Source organism: Chlorocebus sabaeus, chromosome X, assembly GCF_047675955.1.
Source record: "Chlorocebus sabaeus isolate Y175 chromosome X, mChlSab1.0.hap1, whole genome shotgun sequence".
Lineage (NCBI taxonomy): Eukaryota > Metazoa > Chordata > Mammalia > Primates > Cercopithecidae > Chlorocebus > Chlorocebus sabaeus.
The window spans coordinates 84,352,851-84,378,427 of record NC_132933.1 but is presented as its reverse complement, the minus strand read 5'-3'; the positions used below and the strand labels follow the sequence as shown (position 1 = coordinate 84,378,427).

At 43.0% G+C, this 25,577-nt stretch overlaps 1 protein-coding gene across 5 annotated transcripts in view; it reads left to right on the top strand.

The window, feature by feature from the left end:
- The first annotated feature begins 5,381 nt into the window (after positions 1 to 5,381).
- The window catches only part of YIPF6 (Yip1 domain family member 6), a 45,117-nt gene continuing 24,921 nt past the window's right edge, over positions 5,382 to 25,577 (top strand). For 2 of the 5 annotated variants that reach the window (XM_073013600.1, XM_007991941.3), the window contains exons 1-4: positions 5,567 to 5,695; positions 18,496 to 18,624; positions 19,993 to 20,071; positions 25,534 to 25,576. In XM_073013600.1, coding sequence (XP_072869701.1) covers positions 5,639 to 5,695; positions 18,496 to 18,624; positions 19,993 to 20,071; positions 25,534 to 25,576 — 308 coding nt within the window. In that variant the 5' untranslated portion in view covers positions 5,567 to 5,638. Of the gene's footprint in view, positions 5,730 to 18,495; positions 18,625 to 19,992; positions 20,072 to 25,533; position 25,577 lie in introns of all 5 variants that reach the window. The other 3 variants (XM_073013601.1, XM_073013602.1, XM_007991943.3) reach the window with 3 other exon arrangements.

The window sequence follows — 25,577 nt, the reverse complement described above, 5'->3', positions numbered from 1 at the left end:
TGCTTTCTCAGAAACCTACCCACATAACTTGTGTTTTATTCTCATTATCCAAAACTGGATCATATGGTCATTCCTGTGGGTAAAGCTGGGAAATTGGAGAACAGGATCGTCATGATTGATTTGAATCAATTGTGATTTATTTCCTGGGCCTGAACAAAAGTACAGGTCTGTTAAATAATAAGGGGGACATGGATACTGGGGGGAAATTGAATTCTTGTGTGTTCATTAGTCCTTCTGTTTACTTAAATAGTATTTTTATAAGCTGCTTTTCTTGTTTAATGTACCACACACATATATCTTAGTCCATTTAGTGTTGTTATAATGGAATACCCGAGACCGGGTAGTTTATAAAGAAAAGAGGTTTATTTGACTCATGATTCTGGTGACTGGAAAGTTCAAGATTGAGTTTCTGCATCAGATGAGGGCTTCAGGCTGCTTCAATTCACTGTGAAAAGCAGAAGGAAAGACAGTGTGTGTAAAGAGATCACATGACAAAAGAGGAAGCAAGGGTGGGGAGGTGACAGGCTCTTTTTAACAACCAGCTCTTGTGAGACTTAATAGAGTGAGAACTCAAGAGCCCCTGAGAGAGGGTATTAATCTACTCATGAGGAATCCACTGCGATGGCCCAAACACTTCCCACCAGGTCCTATCTCCCAGCATTGCCACATTGGGGATTAAATTTCTTTCTTTCTTTCTTTCTTTCTTTCTTTCTTTCTTTTTGAGACAGAGTCTCACTGTGTGGCTCATGTGGCTCAGGCCTGTAATCCTAGCACTTTGGGAGGCTAAGGTGGATGGATTGTATGAGGTCAGGAGTTGGAGACCAACCTGAGCAACATGGCAAATCCCTGTCTCTACTAAAAATACAAAAAATTAGCCGGGTGTGGTGGCATGTGCCTGTAGTCCCAGCTACTCAGGAAGCTGGGGCAGGAGGATTTCTTGAACTTGGCAGTTTGAAGTTGTAGTGAGCAGAGATCGTGCCACTGCCCTCCAGCCTGGGTGACAGAGTGAGACTCTGTCTCAAAAATACATAATTTAAAAAAAAAGAAAGCAAACGTTAACTGCTCTACTGAAAATGTTCATGGTTTGAAAGAGAGTAATTTATGTGGGCATACACAATTATAAATGTTGCTAGATATACTTGTAATTGAAAAAATAGGCCTGGCGTGGTGGCTCATGCCTGTAATCCCAGCACTTTGGGAGGTTGAGACAGGCAGATCACCTAAGGTCAGGAGTTCAAGGCCCGCCTGGCCAACATGGTGAAACTCTGTCTCTACTAAAAATACAAAAATCAGCAGGGTGTGGTGGTGGGTGCCTGTAATCCCAGGTACTCAGAAGGCTGAGACAGGAGAATTGCTTGCGCCTGAGTGGTGGCAGAAGTTGCAGTGGCTGAGATTGTACCATAGCACTCCAGTCTGGGCGACAGAGTGAGACTCCATCTCAAGAAAAAAAAAAAATATTATGGCAATTCCTATTCTGTGAATTTGTTTATGTGTATCACATTATTTTACCTTCAGAGGTACTTTGGAGTTTTTGTGAATTGCCTAATGCAAAAATATAGGGCACTCTACTTCATCTCATAATTATCTCTTACCCTGTTTGTTAACAGGGAACCGATATGTGTACCCTGAAAAGGAACCCAGGGAACCTGAATACTGACTGCATCCCCAATCGCTTTATAACTTGACCTCCTCCTAGCCCAGTGGCAACGCAATCTTTAGTCAGGGTGCTGAAAAAGCCCAGGGATGAGGTACATGGTAGAGGAGTTAGGGAGATTGGTTAGGGAAATCTTCAGGGAAGTGGGAAAGGACTAGGGAATGGGGTAAGGGTAGGGAATTGGGTTGGACCAAGGCAGGAATGGAGAAGGGAAAGAGGTGGAGGTAAATAAAGAGGTTAGGGAAGGATCTGTCAGTAATTTTTTGAGACTGAAGAAAAGCTATGGTTACACTAGGAAGGGTTAAGTGCACAGATAAGAGCTATATTTATACAGAGAAGTGCTATACTTCGGGAAAGGCAAGCGCCAAGAAAAGAAAATGCTGAAAGTGGGAAACGCATGTGGAGTTTGTAGGGCTGTAGGGTTGCTTGTGTATTGGAGACTGAGGTTTAAGCTAGTGTTAATAGGTGAGAGTATTCAGTGGGACCAATGGCCTCAGGGAGAATGGAGCCGGCCTTTGTCCCAAGGCGAGGAAGAATCTAAGGACATTTTCAGGCACTTGCAGAACAGTGCTAAATAACAGGGGGGAGAAAAAGTATTCTTGCCTTGTTCCTGGATTTAATGTGAATACCAGGTATATCATGATGTTGGTTTTGAGACAGATATTTTTTGTCACATTAAGTTGTCATATTTTATTTGCTAACAGTTTGTTTAAAGTGTTTGTGTGTATGCATGTGTGTGTGTGTGTGTACATATATATATTTTTAAAAATTTTGTTTTGAGACAGGGTCTTGCTCTGTCACCCAGGCTGGTGTGCAGTGGCATGATTATAGCTTACTGCAGCCTTGCCTCCCTCGTTCAAGCAATCTTTCCACCTCAGCCTCCCAAGTAGCTGAGACCACAGGTGTGTGCCACCATTCTCGGCTAATTTTTTTTTTTTTTTAGAGATGGAGTCTTGCTCTGTCACCAGGCTGGAGTGCAGTGGCATGATCTCGGGTCACTGCAACCTCCACCTCCTGGGTTCAAGCAATTCTCCTGCCTCAGCCTCCTGAGTAGCTGGGACTACAGGCGCACCCCACCATGCCCAGCTAATTTTTATTTTTTAAAATTTTTTTGGTATTTGAGTAGAGACGGGGTTTCACCATGTTGCCCAGGCTGGTCTTGTACTCCTGAGCTCAGGCAATTTGCTTGCCTCGGCCTCCCAAAGTGCTGAGATTACAGACGTGAGCCACCGTGCCCGGCCTCTCAGCAAGTTTTTATTTTTACTTTTTTGTAGAGACAGGGTCTTCCTGTGTTGCCCAGGCTAATCTCGAACTCCTGGGCTCAAGTGATACTCCTCTCTTGGATTCCCAAAGTGCTGAGATTATAGGTGTGAGCCTTAATCTAACCATGCCTGGCCTGTAGATATATATTTACAAGCAAGATGATATATAGTTTTCTTTTTAGTACTATCTTTTTCAGATGTGGTACCATGTTTATGCTAGGTCCCTAGAATAAATTTGTAAACTTTGCCTTTTCTTCTCTCTTGAACAATTTATACAGTGTAGGAGTTATCTGCTCTGCGAAGGCTTGAATGAATAGCCTATGAAACCATCTGGGTCCAGCACTTTGAGGGTGCGAGAAGAGGGGAGATATTTGGCAACTTTTAAAAAACTAATACATGTATACGTTTAAAATTTCAAACTGCTTCACATACAATGAATAGTCTTCACTTGCAAGTCAATCCACCCCTATTGCCAGTTTCTCTCCCCACAGGCAGTTACCAGCTTTTGGTGTAGCCTTCTGGACACAGTCTGTGAATATTCAAGTACAATGTATGGATATCTATCTATTGCCCTTACATTTTTACCCAGTTGATAGCATATCATACAAACTGTCTGCATCTTGCTTTTTATATGTATGTATGCCTGTATTTATTTATTTTTGTGGAGATGGATTCTTGCTCTGTCACCCAGGCTGGAGTGTAGTGGTGTGATCTCAGCTCACTGCAATCTCCTCCTCCAGGATTCAAGAGATTCCCGTCCCTCAGCCTCTCAAGTAGCTGGGACTACAGGCACACGCCACCACGCCAGAAAAATTTTTGTATTTTTAGTAGAGATGGGGTTTCACCGTGTTAGCCAGGATGGTCTCCATCTCCTGACCTCGTGATCCACCCTCCTTGGCCTCCCAAAGTGCTGGGATTACAGGTGTGAGCCGCCGCGCCGGCCGGCCTGTCCTCCTCTTAACCTGGCACCAAGGCTACCTTGAAATACGTGGCCAAGAGGACCAATAGATGAGGTTAGAAGGGGTAGAAGCTAGGGGCTTGTGGCTAGGGAGAGATAGCTAATTTTGGAGGTTGGCAAGGAAATAGCAGACATTATCAATGGCCTCAGGGAAGTGGGATGGGATGTGGTGGTCTGGTAATCATAGGGTGGGAGGATGAGGTGAGAGGCTGAGGCTGGAGTTGGGGCATTTGTAGATGATATTCCCTTGCAATTACAAAAAGATTTCATATCTACTGGCTTAAATTTTAATATCACTTCCACCAGTATTTGTGCAAGTACTAAAATTGTACTTGGTCAGAAGGGGAATTATCGTAAATAAAACAAAACAACAAACACCAAAAAAAAAAAAAAAAAAAAAAACCTCCATTCGTTTGGAATTTTGTCCCTCCACATTCCACATTCTTCCTTCTTAAGTTTACTACTTGGATTGCCTAGTGTGTGTGTGTGTGTGTATTATATAAAACATTTTTATTTCACACCCATCCCCTGTGTTGTTGGTCAAATGCTTAACACCACCAAAGGGTACTCAGGCATCCTGGATGCTGATGCTGTCAACAATGGCTGCATGGTCTGACTACATTTTAGCCTGGGGCCAACGTAAACTGGGACCAGAAATACCGTGAAAGTCCAAAAGGATGAGATAAGGAAAAGAGGTTGGGACATGCAGAGTATTTTTTGTTTAAGTTATTCTCACAATAGTTACTCTCTTTTAGACCCTGAACATTTTCAGTACTTGCGCCAAATGGTTTAGCAACATTTTTTTTTTTTTTTTTTTTTTGAGACGGAGTCTCGCTGTTGCCCAGGCTGGAGTGCAGTGGAGCGATCTGGGCTCACTGCAAGCTCCGCCTCCCGGGTTCACGCCATTCTCCTGCCTCAGCCTCCCGAGTAGCTGGGACTACAGGCGCCCACCACCACGCCCGGCTAATTTTTTTGTATTTTTAGTAGAGACGGGGTTTCACCATGTAGCCAGGATGGTCTCGATCTCCTGACCTTGTGATCCATCCGCCTCGGCCTCCCAAAGTGCTGAGATTACAGGCATGAACCACTGTGTTTAGCAACTTTTGAAGTGGGATTAACAAGTTTGGTCAACGAAGCTTCTTGCCCGCCCACCCCCAGGGTGGGTGCCCGAGAAAAGTAATCCTGGAGGGTCAGTGTGGAGGCAGTAGAGAGGTTTATAAAAGTCAAGGAAGTGGGAAGAGGCTTGGGAGCAGAAGGAGAGGCGCAGAGTCAGCGGGGCAGGGGCGGCGGCGGAGGGAGCAGTAGGTTGGGGCTTGAACCCTTCATTCCGGGACACGGAAACTTGAAGTCGCTCGGCGGCCGGGGAAGGGTAGGAAGAGGCAGGCTCTCTCCTAGAATCGCCGTGATAGAGGGTCTGGCACTCCAAGCTAACTCCTGAGAGCGGGAAATGGGCGGGGGGGTCGGTGGGGTGGAGAAGGCAGCAGTGGTAGCGAGAGCGAGGGAACGGTCTGAGAATCTGGCTTGAGTGTTAAAGGCGGAGCGTGTCTAGCGGGACCCGTGGCCCGGAAGAAGCGAGACAAGGCGATGCGGAGCTGTCCCTGACACCCCGAGGACGGGGGGAGAGCGAAGGGCCGGGGCCGCCGGCCATTGCCAGGCGCCATTAGGTGACGCGGCCGCACGCGATGACGCGCTGACCGGCCGTGGCCTCCACGTCGCAGGCTCCGCAAAGACCTGTGGGAGCGACCCGGGAGAAGGAGGGCCAAGATGGCGGAAGCGGAGGAGTCTCCAGGAGACCCGGGGACAGCATCGCCCAGGCCCCTGGTGAGCTTGGGATCTGCGACAAAAGGGACCGAGGGTGAGGCAGAGTGCCCCCTAAAGAAGTCGGGGAACGGGCTCGTGGCCTGAGAGCTGGATCCCCTTCCGCCCGGCAGACCCTTCCTGTACCCGACGCCAGAACCAGTCCCAACGCTGCACCTGTTCTTTGCGCTAACCATTTTGCCCCATGCCCTCCTGGTTCCTTCCAGGTCTTTTTGTGAAACTCCGATCTTTCCTTTCCCATCCTCCCAGGGCTCGTCATCGTCCCCTACATTGTGTTAAATGGCGAACTTTAGGTGATTTCTTAAGTTATCTTTTCTTCTGCTGTCCCCTCATTTTTATCAAAACCTGTCACCAACCTTTGTTGAAGGAATAATGAGAGATTGCTTCCCATGGGACATTAACGTTTTATTGCTTATAACTTTAGTATTGACTTGTTCCGTGACTCCAGTAGGCCAGGTTTAACCCCTGCCATTCCTGTCGCAGCTCCTTGCCATTCTCTTCACCATACTTGTTCTCCTTTCTTATTTTTTACTTTTTTTTTTTTTTTTTTTTTAATCGAGACGGTTTTATTCTGTCACCCAGGCTGGAGGGCAGTGGCACGGTCTCTGCTCACTGCAACCTCTGCCTCCCAGGCTCACGTGATCCTCCCACCTCAGCCTCCCTAGTAGCTAGGACCACAGGTGCATGCCACCACACCCGGCTAATTTTTTGTAGTTTTTGTAGAGATGGGGTTTTGCCATGTTGCTCAGGCTGGTCTCGAACTCCTGGGCTCAAGCTATCCTCCTGCCTCGGCCTTCCAAAGTGTTGGGATTACAGGCGTGAGCCACTGTGCCCGGCCAACTTCACCATACTCTCTTGCTCCTGTCTCTGCAAGGGATAGAATTTCCATTGCAAGCCCAAAGTGTGGACAAGTATTTTAAGAACACAGGCTTTGGAGTTAAACTTTACCTGGGATAGAATCCACCCACTTTGTGAGTTTGGGCAAGTCATTTTGTGGAGGGTGTTTCTTCATCTGTAAAATGGAGATAAAAATACCTGGCTTAAAAGAGTTTTTAGAAAGATCAAATGGCATAATTTATGTAATATGTCTAATACTATCAGTACCATCAACTGAGGAGTATAATGAGGTCAACATTCTGCTCCTGTCCCTCTTCTCAATGTGTTTGGTTATATAGTAGTTGCTCACTAAATGGTTCTTCTCTTTCCTCTTTTTTTTTTTTTTTTTTTTTCTTTTTCTTTTTTGAGGCGGAGTTTTGCTCTTGTTGCCCAGGCTGGAGTGCAATGGCACAATCTCTGCTCACTGCAACCTCCGCCTCTGGGATTTAAGCAATTCTCCTGCCTCAGCCTCCCGAGTAGCTGGGATTACAGGTGCCTGCCACTACATCCAGCTAATTTTTGTATTTTTAGTAGAGATGGGGTTTCACCATGTTGGCCAGGCTAGTCTTGAACTCCTGACCTCAGGTGATCTGCCTGCCTCGGCCTCCCAAAGTGCTGGGACACAGGTGTGAGCCACTGTGCCCGGCCCCCTTTCTTCTGTTTTGAATTAGCAACTTAACATAGTGAACTGAGCTAGGAGATCAGTGAACTTGATTCTAGTCCTAGCTCTGCTGCTTACTCTCTCCATTTGTTCACCTTTTCATTCACTCAACAAATATTTATTGAGCATCCATTACTATGTTCCAGGCACTCCTTTCGACACTGGGGATATGGCAATAAGAGTAAGTTGTGTTAAGTTCTATTATGACCTTGAGTAAAATCAGGCTGAACCCTAGTTTCCTCATTTGGAAAATGGTGATAGGAACACATCACTGAATTAGCGAAGAGTACTAAATGAGATCATATACACATAGTGCCTACTAAGACATTGTCATAGGTGCTTAGTAGTTTTTAGTTTCTCTCTTTCATTTAAACTTCTCCACCCCTCTTCTGTGAAGTTTTCCCCCAGTTAACTTCAGTGGTTCTAATCACTCATTACTCAATATGCAGTCTGCTTCCATTCAACAAATGTTTAGTGAACTCCCACAATGAGTAATGCACTGTGCTAGTTGCTGTAGGGAATGCAAAGGGCCTACCTCAATAGTGCTACCAGTCTAAGTTGTAGGGATAAGACAAGTACACAATGCTAAAATAAGGCAGTCTATAAGAGAAGGTTACACAAAGAATATTACAGAAATTTAAAGGAAAATGCTGTCATGTCCAGTTGGGGTGACCAAGCTACACGGTGGAAGTTATATTTGAAAGGACTTCAAAGGATGGGTAGGATTTGAAATTGCAGGTGAGCATAAGAGCTATCAATAACTGAGCACCTGCTACATGCTAGATATTGTGCTAGACATCCTTTGCGTATTTGCTAAACTTTACAGCAATCATTTCAGTTAGGTGGCTTTTAACTACATTTTATGTGCAGATGAGGATATGAGATGCAGGGACGTTTGATGATTTCCCTAGGGTCTACATCCAGTTAGTGCCCATGCCTGATATTTGAACCTAGATCTGACTCTGAAGCCCAGACTATATCCATTTGTGCTACACAGCCTCTTGTGAACAAAGGCACAGATGTTGGAAGGTGCTAATATATATATAGAACAACATGTAGATCACTTTGGCTGAAGCACAGGGATTTATTAGGAGATAAGCCTTCAGATGTAAGCCTACTGAGTTAGGAAGGCAGTATGGAACAGTGGTGATTTGGAATGTGTACTCTGGAGTCGGTTTGCTTAGGTTTGATTCTAAGCACTGCCACTTAAGTAGCGGGATATTGGGGAAATTACCAAACCCCTCCTTGCTTCAGTTTCCCCATCTGTAAAATAGAGATATAACAATACTTAATTCATAGGGTTGTTAGGTGGAATGAGTTAACACATTGGATAAATTAACACACTTAATAGAATGTCTGGCATATAATATTGCAATAAGTATTATTTCTTATTATTGACTACTAACCTGGGAGGCTTAATGGGCTACAAGGAGCCAGTGGAAATTTTTGAGGAGGGAAGCATTTGAAATCATGAATTGGACAACATAATAGAGGGTAAGTTACAGTGGGGGAATATCTGGAATCTAGAAGGCCAGTGAAGCTGTTGCAGTAGTTTTGGGAAGAAATGATAGGGATCTGGACAACAGCAGTGGCAGGAGACAAGAGGATTTCAGACAAGGCAGAATCCACGAGGGTTTGTAGTATGTGAAGGAGGATTTGTCTTAGATCAGTATTTTGCAAACTTTAGTGTGCTAGCAGTCATCTGGGGAATCTTGTTAATTTGCAGGTTCTGATTCAGTTGGTTTGGGATAGGGCCCGAGATTTCGCATTTCTAACAGATTCCCTGGTGATGCTGCTGCTGCTGCTCCCGGTACCACATTTTGAAGAGTATGGTTGTAGACACCCAAGAGTATAGTGACACTCTGAACAAAAATAGATAATATACAAGGAGGGTTAGCTGGATGAGGGCCTTAAAAGTTGATTAATTCAGTTTGGGACATGTTTAGTTTGCGATACTGGCAGGCCATTCGATAGATATCCAACAGGCAATTGGACTTTAAAACCTGTACTTCAGGGCTCAGAAGAGGTCATGCCTAGAGATGTTGCTTTAGGAGTCATCTGCACAGGGTTACAAAGACAGAATCTTGGGTAATGCCTGTATTTAGCGGGCAGGAAGAAAAGGTAGGCTGTAATAATGGCTGCGGTCTGGGGTCTTTTTTTTTTTTTTTTTGAGACAGAGTTTTGCTCTTGTCACCCAGGGCTAGAGTGCAATGGTGCCACCTTGGCTCACTGCAACCTCTGCCTCCCAGGTTCAAGTGATTCTCCTGCCTCAACCTCCCCGAGTAGCTGGGATCACAGGCATGCACCACCATGCCCAGAAAATTTTTGTATTTTTAGTAGAGATGGGGTTTCACCATGTTGGCCAGGCTGGTCTCAAACTACAATCTGGGATCTTTGGAAGATCTCAGGCTGTGAGGAAGCTGGCCCCAGGTGAAGGGCTGGCTGGAGACCATGCCCACTGGCTATCCCTTCATCCACTCCTGGGAGCCAAGCCTCTTTGAGCTGATTCTTGCTTCATGATTCCCCTTGTTGGTTCCTTTTTCCAGGATTTTGGTCAATAGTATAACCCATTTGCTCCCAGCTATTTTTTTTAGGGTTGCAGTCCCTGTTTTTATTGTGTGTTTTTGGCCCTGCCTCTACCTGTTCCCCTTACTGGCCCAAGCCAGGCAGAGCAGTGTGCATGTGTGTTTTTGTGAGCACACCTATATATGTGCAAGAGCCTGCCTGCTGATGGGAAAGGGGAGGGGCATGGATCCAAGTCGCCTTTCCTGCTGAGGGCTAGACAGAGAGCAAGGTCCATTAGCTGAGGCCCTGAAAGTCCTGTCTTTTATACATGGAGCTGGAGGGCCATAGTTCCTGACTCAGCTCATGCAACATTGTTGCTAATTCTTGAAGAGATAAAGGGGAGAGAGTAGGGGATCACATGGCACCTCAGTGACTACAGTGACTTCTGATACCAACTACCTGGAGTTAGGCCAAACTGCACAGGTTAAAAGCACAGTCCTCTATAAGACTGCTCTTCAGACACCAGCCACAATTTTGGGGGTTCCCAGGACAATCCTCACTTCAGAGCAAGTAGCTACAAATTCAGGGATCTCCACGTTCCCCTCAGATTTTTTTTTTTTTTTTTTTTTTTTTTTTGCACAATCTCAGCTCACTGCAGCCTCTGCCTCAGCCTCCCAAGTATCTGGGACTACAGGCACATGCCACCATGCCCGGCTAACTTTTGTATTTTTGGTACAGATGGGGTTTCACCATGTTGACCAGGCTGGTCTTGAACTCCTGACCTCAAGTGATCCGCCCATCTTGGCCTCTCAAATTGCTGGGATTACAGGCATGAGCCATGGCACCTGGCCCTCCCTTCAGGTTTCATAATTCACTAGAATGACTCATAGAACTCAGAGCAGCACTCTACTTAAAATTACAATTTTATTATAGCAAAGGGATACAAATCCAAATGTGCAAAAGAGAGAGATACACAGGGCGAGGTCTGACAGAGTCCCAAACACAAAGATTCCTTGTCTTGTCCCTGTGGATTCAGGACATGTTACCCTCCTGGTTTGCTGGTATGTGACAATATGCAGAGTATTGCCAATCAGGGAAGTTCACTCATGTGTCTATAGTTTTTATTGGGGTTTCATTATGTAGGCATGATTAATTGGATCATTGCTCGGATAATAGAACTCAGTCTTCAGGGTCCCACCACTCCCCAAAGTTTGGGCTTATATGTTGTGACTTAAAGCCCCAGACCTCTAGTTATATGTGCGGTGTTTCTGACGTGGTTAGCCCCCGTCCTGAGTCATCTCCAGAGCACAAACTACGTAAGGGTCTACTATGACTCACCTGTTAGCATAAACTACCAGAGCCCCTGTGAATATCAAAAATACTCCTCTATCATTCAGGAAATTCTAAGTTTAGAGGCTAACTCTCAAGAACAGGGGACAAAGGCCAGCTAAATTCTTTATTATACAATAGTGATAGAACTGGAATTGACTCCATGGGAATCTTGAACTTGAGCTAACATTTATCCAGCCCCTATTGTGTTCCTGTATTAATACATTTCTTCCTCACAATAACCCTGTGATGATGGTACCATTATCTCAATTTTACAGAGGAGGAAACTGAAGCACAGAGAGGCTAAGTAACCTGCTCATTGTCACATGGATAGTACATGATGGAGCTGGGATTTGAACTCAGGCTATTTGGCCTGCACTCTTAATCAGTATTCTCCAAATACCATGTTGAGCATTGGGTATGTGCCAGGTGCTGTATAGGTGTTATTTATTTTTATAGCAGTGTTGTTTCCATGTGAGATCCCTGTTTGACTTTAAAGCCTGTTTTTTTCTACTGTACTACCCTGCTTCTCCTAGCAGTAGCAGGCAACAGGGAAACTGAAAACAAGCAATCCTCGCACTTGAAAGGGCAGTGTTATAGTAGTGAAGAGAAAATATGGCTTCAAAAAGTGTTGGTTTTGGCTGGGTGCGGTGACTCGCATCTGTAATCCCAGCACTTTGTGAGGTCAAGGCGGGCAGATCACTTGAGGTCAGTAGTTTGAGACCAGCCTGGCCAACATGGCAAAACCCTGTCTCTACTAAAAATACAAAAATTACCCGGACGTGGTGGTGTGTGCCTGTAATCCCAACTACTTGGGAGGCTGAGACAAGAGAATCGCTTGGACCCAGGAAACGGAGGTTGCAGTGAGCCGAGATCATGCCACTACACTCCAGCCTGGGTGACAGGGCGAGACTTCGTCTCAAAACAAACAAAATGGGTTGGTTTACGCATTACATGCTGCAGAGTATTAAAAGAGGGTGAGGATTGAATGAAGATCCTTGTATTTCTTGATTATGTGAGGCTACTATCAGAGAGCACAATGTCAGTGAAATGGTGAGAAGGCCAGTGCCAGATTACAGAGGATTAAATGGGAAAGTGAAAAGTGTGATCAAGCAAGAGAAGGAGAGTAGTTTGAGAGAATAGCAGAAACAAGGGAGCAATATATTTTTAAATTTTATTACAGAAGCTTTCAAATGTATAAATAAAATGAAAAGTAGTATAAAGAACCTCATGTACCTGTCAACATTCTGCTATTATTTTATTGGTCTCACCACATGTTTTTTCAGTCTTTTTATTTAAAACTAATTTTAGACATATAGAAAAGTGCAAAAATAGTAGAGAGAGTGCCTGTATTCCCTTCGCCCAGATTCCTCTAATGCTAACATTGTATATAAGCATAGTACACTGATCAGAACCAAGAAATTAACATTGGTATAACACCATTACCTATAGACCATGTTTGAATTTTAGCAGGTTTTCCACTAATGGCTTTTTTTGTTCCAAGATCTTATCTAGGATCCCGCATTGCATTTAGTTGTTATTTTTCCTTCATTTCTTCCAATCTGTAATGGTTCTTCAGTCTTTTCTTATCTTTCATAATCTTTTCTGAGTATTTTAAAGCAAAGCCCAGACATATCATCTTCATCTGTAAATACTTCACTATGTTTCTCTAACAGGTAAGGACTTTTTCTTTGTTATCATACATAACAAAACTATCTGTTCACCTCGCAGTTTTCTAAAAAGGTAAAGTCCTTTTTGGTGTTTGTTTAAATCGGGATCCAGGCTGGGTGCAGTGGCTCATGCCTGTAATCCCAACACTTTGGGAGGCTGAAGTGGACAGATCACTTGAGGCCAGGAGTTTGAGACCAGCCTGGCCAACATGGTGAAACCCTATCTCTACTAAAAATACAAAAAAAGAAGAAATAGCTTGCATGGTAGTGTGCACCTGTAGTCCCAGCTACTAAGGCGCTGAGGCAGGAGAATTGCTTGAACCCTGTAGGCAGAGGCTGCAGTGAGCTGAGATCACACCACTGCACTCTAGCCTGGGCAACAGAGTGAGACTCCATTTCAAAAAAAAAAAAAAAAGGTAAATTGGATCCCCATATACACCTTCAACAATTATCTACTTACGATGAATCTTCTTTCTTCTACAGCCCTACCTACTTTCTGTATTATTTTGAGGCAAATCTCAGGCATCATTACATTAGTAAATATGTGGTATGTATCTCTAAAAGATAAGGATTCTGGCTGGGCACGGTGGCTCATACCTGTAATCCCAGCACTTTGGGAGGCCGAGATGGGCAGATTGCTTGAGCCCAGAGGTTCGAGATCAACCTGGGCAACATGACAAAACCCTGTCTCTACCAAAAATTTAAAAACTAGCCTGGTGTGGTGGCACCACTTACAGTCCCAGCTACTTGAAAGGCTGAGATGGGACAATTGCTTGAGCCTGGGAGATTGAGGCTGCTGTAAGCTATGATCATGTTACTGCAATCCAACCTGGATGACAGAGCAAGACCTTGTTGCGAAAAAATAAATAAATAAATAAATAAATAAATAAATAAATAAATAAATAAGGATTTTTTTTTTTTCTTTCTGATTTTGTATTATTTTAGAGTTGTCATCTTGCTATGTTGCTCAGGCTGGAGTGCAGTGGCTGTTCACAGTCATGATCGTAGCACCCGCAGCCTTCAACTTCTGGCCTCAAGGGACACTCTCACCTCAGTCTCCCAACTAGCTGGAACTATAGGTGTGTGCCACAGTTCCCAAATTAGAATTCTGCTTTTAGAGAGAACATAACCACAATAATCGTGTAAAAAATTAATAATTTCTTAATATATCTTATTAGGGTTCAAATTTCCAATTATCTCCTAAATTATATTTTTATAATTTAAAAATTGGCCCACTGCCTGTTTTTCTAAGTATAGTTTTCTGGGAACAGAGCTACACTTATTTATTTGTGTGTTATCTTTAGCTGCTTTCATGCTACAATGCAGAGTTCAGCAGTTGCAGCAGAAACCATATGACTCTTAAAACCTGAAATATTTACTGTTTGACCCTTTACAGAAAGTTGGTGACCCCTGCTTTAGGCAATTATCTTTTAGAATAATTAAAAATAGGAAGAAATGTCATATTTGCCTTCATTTTAACCACTTTGGGAGATCATTTATTTATGTAAATCCAAGTTTCCTTCTGATATCATATTCCTTCTTTCTGAAGAACTTCCTTTAGCATTTCTTGTAGAATATATTTTAGCTTTTGCTTGTCTGAAAGCGTTTTTACTTTGCCTTTGTTTTTAATAGGTATTGCTGGGTTTAGAATTCTGTGTTAATAGTTTTATTCTTTTAGCCCTCCAGAAGTGTCCCTCCATTTTCTTTTGGTTTGCATAGTTTCTGGTGAGATGTCTTTCTTTATTTGTTTGTTTATATTTTTTTAGGGATGGCTTTTCTTTTTTTTTTTTTTTTTTTGAGGTGGAGTCCTACCCTGTCACTTAGGCTGGAGTGCAGTGGCGTGATCTTGGCTCACTGCAACCTCCGCCTGCCGAGTTCAAGTGATTCCTGTCTCGGCCTCCCAAGTAGCAGGGATTACAGGCACCTGCCACCATGCCCAGCTATTCTTTTTGTATTTTTAGTAGAGATGGGATTTCACCATGTTGGCCAGGCTGGTCTTGAACTCCTGACCTCAGGTGATCTGCCTACCTCAGCCTCCCAAAATGCTGGGATTACAGGTGTGAGCCACCATGCTCGGCCTTTTATTATAATTCTTATCTTTGTTCCTATGAATTCAATGCCTTTCTCTTTGGTTACTTTCAAGATTTTCTCTTTCTTTGGTTTTCAGTAGTTTGTGTCTAGGTTTGTGGATTTTTTCATTTTGTAGTTTGGTATTCATCTTGATTGGGGTTCTCTTAAGCTTGCATCTGTCATTTGATATCTCATTATTTTTGGAAAATTTTCAGCTATTCTTTTTTTTTTTTTTTTTGAGACAGAGTCTCTGGAGTTCAGTGGCATGATCTTGGGCTCTGCAAGCCTTGAACTCCTGGGCTCAGGTGATCCTCCCACCATAGCCTCCCAAGTAACTGGGACTACAGGTGTGTGCCACCACTCCTGGCTAATTTTTAAATATTTTTTTGTAGAGATGGAGTTTCACCATGTTGCCCAGGCTGGTCTGGAATTCGTGGGCTCAAGCATTCTGTCTGCCTCGGCCTCCCAAAGTGCTAGGATTACAGGCATCAGCCACTGCAGTTGGCCTATATCTCTTCAGAGCCGTTATCTTTCTATTCTTCTGGGATTCCAATTATTTACATAATAAGACCATTTAATGTTTTCCCATAGTTCCTACATACTCTATTCTTTTATCTTTTGTTCTTTTACTCTTCTCTTTTTGTTTTAGTTTGGATAATTTTGACTGACCTAGCTCTGAAATCTTTGGTATTGAGTTAACTGATAAGGCTGGCAAAGGCATCCTTCATCTGTTACTATGTTCATGTATTTCTAGCATTGCCATCTGATTCTTACAGTTTCCATCTCTTTGCAGAAATTCATCACCATTCATGCATGTACCTTTTCTACTAGAGCCTTTTGCATATTAAACATAGTAATCTTAAATTTCTTTTCTGATAATTCTAACATCTTGGTCATCTCAGAGTCTGGTTTTGTTGATTGCTTTGTCTCGTAGTGGGTTGTTTTTTTATGTGAATATGGGGGAGATAATTTGTTATTGATATTGAACGCTAGACATCATGTATACACTGCCAGAAGTGGCACACCTCTGCTACTGAGTTGTCAGTCAGTAGGGGTTAAGTCAGTCTAGTCAGGAGTTGAGCTTCATTTGTTCTTTTTTCGTTGTTGCTATGGGTACCTTCAGTGCATCACCAGCTTCAGATTCCTCTGCTGTTACCTTGTGTTTAGGGGTAGGGGTACTATGTTGTCCCAGTGTTTTGTTTTTTGTTGTTGTTTTGTTTTGTTTTGTTTTTGAGACAGCGTCTCACTCTGTTACCCAGGCTGGAGTGCAATGGCGTGATCATAGCTTACTGCAGCCTTGGCCTCCTGGGCTCAAGTGATCCTCCCACTTTAGCCTCCTCAGTAGCTGGGACCACAGTTGCATGCCACCATGCCCAACTGATTTTTTAAAAACATTTTTTTGTAGAGATGGGGGTCTCACTATATTACCCGGACTAGTCTCAAACTCCTGGCCTCAAGCAATTCTCCTACCTCAGCCTCCCAGTGTTGGGATTACAGGCATGAGCCACTGCACCCAGCCCCAATGTTTTTATTAATGTTCATGTTCTATACTCAGCTTCTGTCTTTGCCCTTGCATCTCATGGTGAATCTCTTTCTAAGCTCTAGCCCTTCCTCCAGCAGTAGACTGCTGTTGTTTATTGCTCCATACTTGCTAGCCTGGTGATAGGGGCCAGGGAAAGGGGATTCTTTGTTGTCATAGTCTAGTCTCTGCCTTAGGCATACCATGTGTCCCTGGGTCTCCTGGGTGGCACTTTCTTGGTGATCCTGTCCCCCTCCTACCTGAAGGAAACTCTTAACGGTCTGGGCCCAGGATGGTTTCTTGTCCATCCCTTAGTAGTAGAGAGCTTTTCCTTTTCCCTTTCACCAGCTTCAGTGAGTTGTTGCCTGTGTTCTGAAAGCAACTTGTTTTTGTCCAAGTGGCTTTAAGGCTCTTTCTCTCTAGGGGCTTTTTTCTAGAGAAGAGCCTGCAAGAGGGTGTGAACTCCCCTTGCGCCTGTTGCTTCTAGGGGTTCTGTACTCTTGTGCTCTTCCATACTTGGACTTTAGCAATTTATTTAAAATTTTAGTTGAATTCTCACTCATCTGTGTGGTGTGGTGTGCAGCATTGTCTTCTCCTCATGCTTTGCTACCGTTGAGCCACTGCTGATGTCTCTTCGTGGAAGCACCTGGCGTTCTTTAGATTTCATCCAGGCTACTTGGTCTCCCTACAACTCAGGTCTCAGATGAATTCAGGGAAAGTTATAATAAAGTAAAGTATCTAGCCTTTTCTCATTGTTCTACTTGGGGAATGGTCTTTCCAGCTTCCTAGATCTTAGAAGTCAAATTACAGTGTTATATAGTCACTTGAAATAGGTGCTATCTTTGTGGTTGTGTGTTTATTTCAATACGTGGTAGTTTCATTGGTTTAATTTTTCTCTCAGTTTCAGGGATTGCTTCCTTCAAATTTTAATTTTGTTTCATAATTGTGTGAACTGTTTATATGATTGCAAGTCATTTATACGAACAATATGTATTGAAAAAAGCCTAGTTTCTCTCCCTGTCTGCTCTATCCTATTCCTTTCTTTCCTCTATAGGAAACCTTTAAAAAAAATCCTATGGAATGTTTCTTATAGTTAAGAAATATGAATGTGGTTAAGAAATTTATTTTATTTCATTTTATTTATTTATTTATGATGGAGTTTTGTTCTTGGTGCCCAGGCTGGAGTGCAATGGTGTGATCTCGGCTCACTGCAACCTTCACCTCCTGGGTTCAAGCGATTCTCCTGCCTCAGCCTCCCGAGTAGCTTGGATTACAGGCATGCGCCACCACGCCCAGCTAATTTTGTTTTTTTAGTAGAGATGGGATTTCTCCATGTTGGTCAGGCTGGTCTCAAATTCCCGACCTCAGGTGATCTGCTCACCTTGGCCTCCCAAAGTACTGGGATTACAGGCATGAGCCACCGCACCCAACCCTTTACAAATTCTGTGAACATCCTCATTCTTTCTAAAATTTCAGTATACTGTGTTGTGTTTCCTCTATCTGCAACTGTTGCCCACTAAAAATTGTGCCTACTGGTCCAAAAACTGTATGAGAAGGCATTGCCTCTATTTTCTTAGGAATTTGTAGATTCGAGTTTCGGTTGTAATAAAATTTAGCAGATGAGTATGAATTTAAAAGTTCACATTCTTTATTCACTTTGAAAATTGTATTTGCTCTGTAATTGCCAGGTAACCTATAAAGAGTGTAATCAAGGTATATTTTGCTATTTCCCTTTTCCTCCCACTTGCTTTTATGGTTCATGTAATGCTCATTTTTAGCCAGCAGAGGCCACTAGAGCCTGCTGGGGAGCAGAAGTGCAACAGAAATGCAGCCATTCTAAGACAGTGATTGCTAAAAGGTCACTTTTTAATAACTTTACAATTATTATCTCAATTTTGCTAGCTTGCGCCATGTGAAGATTTTATGCTAAATGTTGGTGGGCAAGAAGGTGTCTATGACATTTACTTTAGTTTTTTCATTATGTTTAATCTTTAAAGAAATAAATTTGAGAATTATTGTTAACTGCATTGTGTAATGTCTGTTGAGCTAACACCTACTTTCCTATGTAAAACCCTACAAAATACATGGCCCTAACTCTCTAGGAAATGATGTTATATATGAGGAATGCTACAGTTTATTACAGGCTTACTTTTTTCCCCGTGACTCCTCTCAGTTTGCAGGCCTTTCAGATATATCCATCTCACAAGACATCCCCGTAGAAGGAGAAATCACCATTCCTATGAAATCTCGCATCCGGGAGTTTGACAGCTCCACATTAAATGAATCTGTTCGCAATACAATCGTAAGTTAGACTAGTTGAGAGAACTTCTGTTCAGTATCCTGGGACTAAGTAACTGATAGTACTTTGCAATATTTTCATTTGGTTCACTGGTTTTGAATATGTTTTATATACTGAAGTTTAATATTTTATTCTAGAGAATAATTTGGTACAGCCTTTTTGGAGAGCAGTTTGGTTATCATGCATATTAAGAATCTTAAAACCGCAAGGTATGGTGACTCGCGCCTGTAATCTCAGCCCTTTGGGAGGCCAAGGCGGGCGGATCACCTGAGTTCAGGAGTTCAAGACCAACCTGACCCACATGGTGAAACCCCATCTCTACTAAAAATACAAAAATTAGCCGGACATGGTGGCGCACGCCTGTAATCCCAGCTGCTTGGGAGACTGAGGCAGGAGAATCGCTTGAACCTGGGAGGTGGAGGTTGCAGTGAGCGGAGATCACACCACTGTACTCTGGCCTGGGCAACAGAGCGAGACTCTGTCTCAAAAAAAAAAAAAAAAAAAAAAAAAAAAAATCTTAAAATGTCCAAATCTTTTTAAACCAATATATTATCATACTTCTCCAAATATAGTATAAGGAAAGTTTTAAAATGTAAAACAAAAATTTTCAACATGAAAGTGTCAATATACAAAGATGTTTATTATAGCATTCTTTGTAATAGGGGAAAGCTAGAAATAAATGAACCATAGATGAGGTATTGGTTAGGTAAATTATGTTGTATCTTTGTGATGGGATGCTAAACAACTATTAAAAATTATGTTTACAAAGTGTTTAATAACATGGATAAAGTTCTAGGTGAAAAAACTAAAACAGAATTAGCTCAGTGGTACTTTGAGAGGTTGTATTTGTATTACTGAACCCTTCCTCCAGTTTCGTGATTTTTTTTTTTAATCTGGCTTCTAGGATTTGTTTACCAATTAAATTGGGAATGTTAGAAATTTATTTCATATATTGCAAAGAATGTGGTAGCTAGAGAGCAGGCTAATTGACCCTTGAGACCTCATCTTCTATGAACTGAATGTCGCATACTGTGTTTTGTAGAGCAGCTTTTTATAGTGCAATTGTTTTAGTTTCTTCAAGCAGCCTATTGGGAGGGCTGTGTTTCTTTTTTATGGATTTGTTTTCAACATCAAAACAGAACAGATCAAAAAAGATGTGGAAAAGTGTTAAAAGTTGGCTTAAGAAGTTAATAGAAAAAGCATACCCTACCTCTCTGGTTTGTTTGTGTAGTGAAGGAGTTGAACTGGAATTATCTGCAAAATTCAATGAAGAGTTCACAGGAGATTGAAATAAAAGAAATTTTAGCAAATTAAGTAAGGCTGCTGACAACCTTGGTCATCACAATACAACAGGTTGTTTCTGTTTTTCAGATGCGTGATCTAAAAGCTGTTGGGAAAAAATTCATGCATGTTTTGTACCCAAGGAAAAGTAATACTCTTTTGAGAGATTGTAAGTATATGAAGTTTTTAAGGGTTTGCTTAATCTATCTCACCGTGCCTTATCATAAGTACTTTATGAGGCAAAGGCTCTGTGGTAATAAAACTGACATCATTTTGTAGGATGAAAAAAATATGTAAATGATATGTAAATCAAACTTCTGGCAGAAATTAAACATTTATTTTATTTTATTTTTATTTTTATTTTTTTTGAGACAGAGTCTCACTCTGACTCCCAGGCTAGAGTGCCGTGGTGTGATCTTGGCTCACTGCAACCTCCGCCCCCCGGGTTCAAGTAATTTTCATGCCTCAGCCTCCTGAGTAGCTGAGATTAAAGGTGCCTGCCACCACGCCCAGCTAATTTTTTTGTATTTTTAGTAGAGACGGGTTTCACCATGTTGGCCAGGCTGGTCTCCAACTCCCGACCTCAGGTGATCCACCTGCCTCAGCCTCCCAAAGTGCTAGGATTACAGGCAGAAATTAAAAATTTAGATTGGAATCTCAGAGACTGAAAGATTTTGCTTATTATATTGCCCTCATCAATAAATATACCTCATCAATAAATATACCTCATCAATAAATATACAGTGTCCAGACATGGTGGCTCATATGTGTAATACCAGCACTTGGGAGGCTGAAGCAGGAGGATTGTTTGAACTCAGGGGTTTGAGACCAGCCTGGGCAACATGGCAAGACCTCATTTCTACTAAAAATTAAAAAACTAGCCAAGCCTGATAGCGCATGCCTGTAGTCCTAGCTGCTTGGGAGGCTGAGGTGGGAGGATTGCTTGAGCCCAGGAGATCAAGGCTGTAGTGAGTCATGACTGCACCACTGCACCCTAGCCTGGGTGATAGAGCGAGACCTGTCTCAAAAAAAAAAAAAAATATATATATATATATATATATAAAATATATAGCATACATATAAATTTTTCTTAATTTATTTTTTATTTTTTTTTGAGATGGAGTCTCGCTCTGTCACCCAGGCTGGAGTGCAGTGGCCAGATCTCAGCTCACTGCAAGCTCCGCCTCCTGGGTTCACGCCATTCTCCTGCCTCAGCCTCCCGAGTGGCTGGGACTACAGGTGCCCGCCACCTCGCCTGGCTAGTTTTTTGTATTTTTAGTAGAGACGGGGTTTCACCGTGTTAGCCAGGATGGTCTCGATCTCCTGACCTCATGATCCACCCGTCTCGGCCTCCCAAAGTGCTGGGATTACAGGCTTGAGCCACCGCGCCCGGCCCATATAAATTTTTAAAAATGCTCTAGTGGTTACTACAAAATGCATTTCTGGAGGATGCTAATTTATAATATTTACATATATTGCATAATATTCCTGGAAGCTGCTGACACATAAAGAATTAATGATCTCCAAGGGAAAGACAAATGTTTAAATTTTTGTTTGTTAGTTTTTTGAGATGGAGTCTTGCTCTGTTGCCCAGGCTGGAGTGCAATGGCACAATCTCAGCTTACTGCAACTTCTGCCTCCAGGGTTCAAGCGATTCTTCTGCCTCAGCCTCTGGAATAGCTGGGATTACAGGTGCCCGCCACCACATCCGGCTAATTTTTGTATTGTTAGTAGAGACGGATTTTGCCATGTTGGCCAGGCTGGTCTCGAACTGCTGACCTGAAATGGTCCACCTGCCTTGGCCTCCCAGAGTGCCGGGATTACAGGCGAGAACCACCACCCCTGGCCTAAATGTTAATATAATAGTAAATACCCATAAACATTTAACAAATTATTAGTACCTTTATTGACAGTTTCATTTTCAAGCCTATCATTTAGTCTGATGACTGCTTTCTTTATCAGAGTTCTGTCAAAACAGACAGCGTCTCACTCTGTTACCAAGGCGGAGATGCAATGGCATAATCATAGCTCACTGCAGCCTCAAACTCCTGGGCTCAAGCAGTCCTTCTGCCACAGTCTCCTGAGTAGCTGGGACTGTAGGCATGTGCCACCACGCCTGGCTAGTTTTTAAATATTTTGTAGAGATGGGGGTCTCCCTATGTTGCCCAGGCTTGTCTCAAACTCCTGGCCTCAAGCAATCTGCCCACCTCAGCCTCCTAAAGTGCTGGGATTACAGGCAGGAGCCACTGTGCCCAGCCAATGTTTTATTTTTTCAACTTTTTTGTTAAAAACGAAGACAAATGCAAACACATTGGTCTAGGCCTTCACAGGATCAGAACTGGATCATCAGTACAATTGTCCTCCACCTCTGTATCTATACTATTGGAAGGTCTTCTGGGGCATGAACACGCATGAAACTGCCATCTTCGATTATAACAATGCCTTCTTCTGGAATATCTCCCGAAGGACCTGCCTGAGACTGTGTTATGGTTAACTTTTTTCTTTTTTTAGAGACATGATCTTGCTCTGTCACTCAGGCTGGAATGCAGTGGCGTGATTATAGCTCACTATGGCCTCAAATGTCTAGGCTCAAGCCATTCTCCCACCTCAGGCTCCCATGCCTGGAGCCTGTGACACCATGCCCAGCTAATTTTTAAAAATTTTTTTGTCCGGGCACGATGGTTCACGCTTCTAATCCCAGCACTTTGGCAGGCCAAGGTGGGTGGAACACCTGAGGTCAGGAGTTCCAGGTCAGCCTGGCCAACATGGTGAAACCCTGTCTCTATTACAAATACAAAAATTAGCTGAGTGTGGTGGCAGACGCCTGTAGTCCCAGCTACTCGGGAGGCTGAGGCGGGAGAATTGCTTGAACCCGGGAGGTGGAGGTTGCAGTGAGCTAAGATTGCGCCATTGCACTCCAGCCTGGGTGAAAAGAGGGAAACTCTGTCTCAAAACAAAGCAAAGAAAGAAAAAACAAACAAACAAACAAAAAACACGTGTTTTTAGAGACAGGGTCTTGCTCTGTTACCCAGGCTGAACTTTTTAGGTAGAAGTATGCTTCAACGTAACAATGAAAAGTATACCATAGTAAACACTTAAACCACAGTAGCATAGTCATTTTTTATCATTATCAAGTAGAGTATTATGTAGTGTACATAATTGTGCTATATTTTTATATGACTGGCAACATAGTAGGTTTGTTTATACCAGCATCACCACAGACACGTGAGTAATGTGTTGTACTAGATGTCACTAGGTGATAGGAATTTTTTAGCTCCATTATAATCTTATGGGACCACTGTCATTGACCAAAATGTCATTATGTGGCACATGACAGTACACTTGAATTCAGTTTTTAAGTTGAGCAATTAAAAAAAAAAAGTAATGAAATTAGTAGCAGTTTTATTAGAAGTGGTAGGATTATGGTTTTTTATGTCTTTTCCAAACTTTCCACAATGGTGTCAAAATTACTTACATAATTAAAAAATAAATAATATTAAGTATATAAATTTGCGTACGTCTCTTGGGTAAGGTTATATACATGTGAGGTTAAAGTTAGATGTGGGATATGTGCCTTTTTGGAATGAATTGAGGAAGGTAATTGTGCTCTAAGCTGTGTGCTACTAAACTGTTGGCATACAAATCACTCAGAAGCTTATTTTGTTTGTTTTTTTGAGACAGAGTCTTGCTCTGTCACCCAGGCTGAAGTGTAGTGAGTGGAGGTTGTGATCTTGGCTCACTGCAACCTCTGCCTCCTGGGTTTGAGCGATTCTCCTGCCTCAGCCTCCCGAGTAGCTGAGATAACTGGTATGTGCCACCACAACTGGCTCATTTTTTTGTATTTTTAGTTAGAGACGGGGTTTCACCATGTTGGCCAGGCTCGTCTCAAACTCCTGACCTTAAGTGGTCTTCCCGCCTCAGCTTCCCAAAGTGCTGGGATTACAGGCATGAGCTACCGAACCTGACCAAATCACTCGGTAGCTGTTTTTGTTGGTTTGTTTGTTTTGGAGACGGAGTCTTGCACTGTCACCCAGGCTGGAGTGCAGTGGCACGATCTTGGCTCACTGCAACCTCTGCCACCTGGGTTCAAGCAATTCCCATGCCTCAGCCTCCTGAGTAGCTGGGATTACAGGCACGTGCCACCATGCCCAGTGAATATTTTGTATTTAATAGAGATGGGATTTCATCATGTTGCCCAGGCAGGTCTCAAACTCCTGAGCTCAGGCCATCTACCCGCCTCAGCCTCCCAAAGTGCTAGGATTACAAGCATGAGCCACCGCACCCAGCCTGCAGCTTTTGATTGAGGACCATGTTTGCTAGACCTGATGCTGGCAGAGCCTTCATAGCCTTTTGCAGTTTTCAGAAAGCCTTCATATGTTATTTGTTAAAGTTTAACCTTGTGAAATTACCAATACTGGGCTGTTTTGTTGCCTAGAAGAACAGCAACTCTGTATTAATTCAGTATACTAATTATAAAAGGGAAGCAGTACGACAGAGTGGCAACAACTTTGGTCGAAGACTCAAAAGACCAGGCCGGGTGTTGTGGCTCATGCCTGTAATCCCAGCACTTTGCGAGGCTGAGGCGGGTGGATCACTTGAGGCCAGGAGTTTAAGACTAGCCTGGGCAACACGGCAAAACTCCATCTTTACAAAAAATACAAATTAGCTGGGTGTGGTAGCATGTGCCTGTAGTCCCAACTACTCAGGAGGCTGAGGTAGGAGGATCACCTGAGCCTGGGAGGTTAAGGCTGCAGTGAGCCACGATCGCACCACTGCACTCTAGCCTGGGCAACAGAGTGAGGCCCTGTCTCAAAAAAAAAAAAAAAAAAAAAAAAAAGAATCAGGCCAGGTGCGGTGGCTCACGTCTGTAACCCCAGCACTTTGGGAGGCCAAGGTAGGCGAATCGCCTGAGGTCAGGAGTTGAAAACCATCCTAGCCAACATGGTGAAACCCTGTTTCTACTAAAAACACAAAAATTAGCCAAGTATGGTGGCGGGTGCCTGTAATTCCAGCTACTTGGAAGGCTGAGGCAGGAGAATCGCTTGAACCCGGGAGACAGAGGATGCTATGAGCTGAGATTGCGCCATTGCACTCTAGCCTGGGCAACAAAAGCCAAACTCCATCTCAAAAAAAAAAAAAAAAAAAAAAAAATCAGTAGCCTTAGGTTCTGGTCCCACCTCCACATATAAAACTAGGCAAGTCATTTCCTTCTCAGCTTCATTTTTTGTATTTGTGAACTGAGCATGATTATACTTGCCTTGTCTAGTGCAGTCTCTGATCGGTAAAGTGCCTTGGCTATAGTCTTTTTTCTTAAGAGTATGGGGTAGGGAACCTAGGTCTTCTGATTGTTTGTCCATTGGTCTTTAATTATAGGATGCCAGTATGTGGCTTAGTAGATGGGGAGGAGGGAAGGGTGATTTGTGGGATATGAAGTAAACAAAACTTAAAGTCTATGTAAAGAAGTGCATTCAGGATTAGGGGACAGGGAGGGCAGGTAGTGGGAGAGGAGAGGTAGGAAGGCTTAGGCAGGCAAAGAGAGCCTTGATGTCTGAATTCCAGGAGGGAGAGAGGTAGATACTGGAATAAAGATAGAAAATATTACCTTTGCTTCTGTCTTTTCTTGTCTCCTAGGGGATTTGTGGGGCCCTTTGATCCTTTGTGTGACACTCGCATTG